The 4,762-nt window shown below is 41.3% G+C and overlaps 1 protein-coding gene across 1 annotated transcript; it reads right to left on the reverse strand.

Annotated features, from left to right (window-relative positions):
• Positions 1-1,600: 1,600 nt before the first annotated feature.
• LOC132065990 (uncharacterized) lies at positions 1,601-3,160 on the reverse strand. The gene is made up of 3 exons (XM_059459400.1): positions 2,637-3,160; positions 1,958-2,547; positions 1,601-1,724 (listed from the first exon to the last, which is right to left on the reverse strand). Exons 1-3 carry the CDS (start codon positions 3,158-3,160, stop codon positions 1,690-1,692), a joined length of 1,149 nt encoding a protein of 382 aa, XP_059315383.1. The 3' UTR covers positions 1,601-1,689.
• Positions 3,161-4,762: the final 1,602 nt, after the last annotated feature.

Consider the following 4,762-nt stretch of genomic DNA (forward strand, 5'->3'; position numbering starts at 1 on the left):
CTTTACATCAAGCTGGTGAATGGGCCAAGAGCGAGATAAAGCAATAGTAAGAACCACACGGATAGTTGCCGGCTTGACCACCGGACTGAACGTCTCACACACAATCAACACCTTCCCGTTGAGACCTGCCATCACCTACAAGACGGGCTTTATGCCTCTCAAAAGAACCATCAGATTTCTTTTTATGTCGAAAAATCCATAAAGACCGAATAATATTAGCATTTGGAGGATGAGGGACCAACTCTCAAGTCTTACTATCAATAAGAGCATTATATTCATCTTGCATAGCATTTTTCCAATTCGGGTCATTAAGGGCACCAACGGGATTCCGAGGAATGGGGGAGATGGAATTGGTGGTGACACTTAAGGCTTGATTATGGTACTTTGAGTTCGGCTTAAAAATCCCATGTTGACTACGTGTAGTCATGCGATGAACGGGTGGGAGTCTTTGGCGGGGGGGCCGCCGTGGTGGGGGGCGTGGGAGAGGAAGGGCGGGAAGGGGGACCGCCGTGTGGGCGTGGCAAGGGATGAAGAGGTGGCGGCGGAAGGCGATGGAGGTGGGCCGGGGGCGATCGACGATGAAGGAGAGGAGGTGGGGGAGCTCGGGTGGTGGGTTGCACGAGGGGGAGGGGGCTTCATTGGGGAAGCAGTGGCCTGGTCATGCAACAATTGGATTCTCAATGGGGAATTATCATCATCCAAAAAATCATATGAGGTAGGAGATGGAGTATTCATGTGTGAAAATGGAAAGGAATTTTCATCAAACCACACATGCCGGGCTATGATTATTTTTCAGCTCGATAAGTCATAGCATTTGTACCCCCGATGATTGGAAGGGTATCCTAGGAAGACACATGGAGTGGACCTAGATTACAGCTTATGAATTTGTGTGTGAGGGAAAGAGAGGAAAACATAGACAACAAAGACTCGGAGATGAGAGTAGGATGGATTCTTTTGATAAAGAATGTGAGTGGGTGTCTTATATGCTAAGACACACAGACAGGGAGAATATTGTGTAGGTACGTTGCCATGGCCAAGGCGTGATGCCAATAGGAGGGGGGCATAGATGCATGGGCAAGGAGTGTACGAACAATATTATTGATCGATTTAATTTTCCGTTCGGCCTTACCATTTTGGGGGGAAGTGTGGGGACAAGAAAAGCGGAAAAGCATCCCGTTTTGTTCACAGAATTTATGAAAAGGACCATTATCAAATTCACGCCCATTGTCACATTGAAAAGTTTTGATTTCTTTTTCAAACTGAGTGCGAATGAAAATCCAGAACGACAAGAAGATATTATAAACCTGGGACTTTGTTTTGATGGGAAAACTCCAAAGAAAATTTGTGTAATTGTCAAGAAATAAAACATAATATCTGTGACTTGAAGAGCTAAGAACAGGTGCAGTCCATACATCACTGTGAACAATGTCAAAGGGCATAGTAGTAGTTGAAAGAGAGTCATAAAAAGGCGCTTAATTAATTTCCCCGAGGGCAAGAATGACAAACATTGTTTCGAGCTTTATTACATTCAATCAAATTACTACTACGTAAAGAACTAAGAATAACATCCCCTGGATGACCTAAACGGGAGTGCCGTAGATATGAGGAGAGATGACACTAAAAGCAGATGGTGCGAAAGACGAGATGGCTCGAAAATTTTTGAAGAATGGATAAAGATCACCCGAACTCTCACATCTCATGAGTTTGCTCCCCGTTCGTAAATCCTTCACATAAAAACCAAAGGGATCAAATTCAATAGAAACCATATTATCGATAGTAAATTTACTAACAGAAATAAGGTTTTTGATGCGTTTAGGTGCATGTAAGACATTTTTCAGTTTTAAAGAGGGATTTACTTGAAGGGATGTATGACCATAACCACGAATTAGAATCATGCTACCATTACCAACAACAATGCCATTATTTTTGCTCAATTGATAATAAGACGAGAGAGTACCTTGGGAGTTGGTCATATGAGATGTGGCTCCGGTGTCCATGTACCAATTCTTGTCATCGGGCGGATTCAACGACATTGTGTGCATAGCTTGATCAATATCTGTGGGCGCATACCCACCATGTGATGACGAGGCTGACGAGTAGAACGAGTGTGGAGGACGAGGACCAAGAACTCCCTGCTGCGAGGGAGCTGGACGCGGCTGCTGCCAGCCACGGGGCTGCTGCCACCCAGCTGTGGGGTAGGGGCACGGTGGGGTGGCCCACGGCTGTGGCCCCCAAGCTGCCCACGGTGGATAATACCACGACGGGGCAGTGGGTCCCTGCTGCTGCTGCGGCTGTGCAGTGGTGCGGCTGCCCCCGCCGCTGCTTTGTCCATTGCCGCTGCCACCGCGGTTGTTGCGGTTGCCGCCGCTGCGACCACGGTGATTTTTCTTTCCACGATTCTGCGAAGTTCCACGATTGTTGAAGTTATTTTCAGAATTATTGGGCTGTCCATTGCCTGAGAAATTCTGAGGATTAACATTGTGGGAAACAAGAGTGCTAGCGAGCCGAGTCGTGAATGGCGTCCTCGGCTTGGCTATCTTCCTCAAGCTCAAGCATCGACCGGGACAACGTCAAAAGACGGGAGAGGAGTACGGTGCTGCACCGTCGTGCGAAAAGTTTTATATTCCTCCGACAACCCTCGCAGAAGGCGAAGCACAAGTCGTTCGTCGGAAACTTTGTGACCGACATTGGCAAGGTTGTCTGCAAGAATTTTCAGCCTGGTGCAGTATGCTTTCACATTCAAAAAATCCACCAATTTGGTGTTGGTGAACTTTGTATCAAGAGCGAGAGCCCTAGCTGATTTATTGTCCTGAAAAAGATGAACAAGGCGGTCCCAAGCCTCGGGGCGTGTCCTCTCTTGATGAATGATCGTGTTGAGAAGATCATTCGATATCGTACCATATATCCATTGCCGAACAATGTCATCTAGCCGTTCCCATAGGGCCTTAGCAGCAAGTTTTTCGGCTGCAGTTGCCGGTGGTGGCACGGTGGGGGAGGCAGGAGGTAAGATGTGGTCGATCACCAAGTTTGCACGATAATGGAGCTTGAAGAGGGTAGCCCAGTTATTGTATTGGCTTCCTTCGTAGTCAAGCATAATAGGAATGCATGATTTGATATTGGTAACGATAGTCGCAGGATGCAACTTGGAGGTGTCAGCCATGGAGAAGAGGAGGGAGAATAGCTGAAGGAGAGGAAAACGAAAAGAGGGGGGGATCGGTGGCCAAGGGGGGTCGGCGGCCAAGGGCTAGGGTTTTAGGATGCTAGGGTTTTTAGGAGAACCTAGTCTGATACCATGTGAGAAAGTGTTTTCCCTTACATAATCTCGTCCCTTGAATGGGTTGATATACATGATTTACAACAGTAATCAATAATATGGCATCAACAAGACATAGCTATTCCTCTCAGCAAAATTTCATGCCAGATAAGAGGAAGCGGGAAAATAGGCATAAAGGTAGATGAAGAATGCTTATGTATAAGAAAAATTAGTCAATGGAAGCATGAATATAAAAAACCTTTATAGGTTCGAAATAGAGGCTAAGGTAAAGCATGGAAGATGGAGAACTTTACTTACTTTGGAAGACTTCATGCCAGCTAGTAGCAAGAGCTATATTGCACACTTCAAAGATTGCAACAACATGATTCTTCACATATATCTTATATGGGAGCCTAAGAGCTTGAACTCCAACATTAAAGTGAATCTGCTCATTCCAATCACAAATAAGAAAAACTCACTCATAAGATAGTGTAAACACTGCATTACAAATCAAGAGAGCAATTTATCTCTAAGTTGTCTTTGTCTAATCACTATACCTAAGCAAATTTAAAGAAAAGAGTCCCAAACTCGTGCAACACATAGGGTCTGTTTAGAAAGCCACCTGGTAATTGGAATTGGTGTAATTACTAGGGTAGTAATTATACAACCTAGTAATTACACAGTATTGTAATTACAACGACCTGTTTGTTTGTCATAATGTAATTACAGTGTAATTACAAGCGTGCTGTTTGGTTGCACAAGTGTAATTACACAGTTAGCTTAATTTAAAAATAAAATTTAATTATAAAAAATTAAAATTAATATTTAAAAAAAATGTGCCTTTATAAATGATATTAAATTAGTTATTTAATAACGCATTATTTATTGAAAATATAATAATTAATAATGATATATTTGTAACTGATATTGTAAAAAATAATTGATATCCTTTTTTCAAATTGATAATATTTTAATTATAATTACTTATAAAACTTAAAAGCAGACTTTTTTTTTTAGAACATCATGGATTGGATGTTTGACCCAAAAAAAAAAAAATTATAAATATAATGCCATAACATTGTTCAAATATTTGACAAAAAAAATCTATCAATTGTACGTTAAAAAAACAGCATGCAATGTGAAATAACAAGACAATAGTACTAAAGCAAATAAATTAAAATAGAAAATATAACCTAAATTCAAAATCCAAAAGAAAAAGTTTAACATAATACTGTTATGTCAAATTCCAACATTACATAAGTAAGTTCCAACGTAACTTAAGTAAATATAATTCAAAAGAAAGGGAAAATATAAGTCTATAACCTCATTCACAATGAAATTCTACTTTAATAACATCACTCATTATATGCCAAGTTTGGTAATGACTGATTCTTTCTAATATTAAGAGGTGTAGTTTCAAAAATTAGAATAATAACACGGTTATGCTAAATGAATAATACAATTAAAAAAAATACGAGCAATTACATGGAACTACAAGAAGTTAAGGTT

The sequence above is a fragment of the Lycium ferocissimum genome, chromosome 8, assembly GCF_029784015.1.
Source record: "Lycium ferocissimum isolate CSIRO_LF1 chromosome 8, AGI_CSIRO_Lferr_CH_V1, whole genome shotgun sequence".
Classification (NCBI taxonomy): Eukaryota; Viridiplantae; Streptophyta; class Magnoliopsida; order Solanales; family Solanaceae; genus Lycium; species Lycium ferocissimum.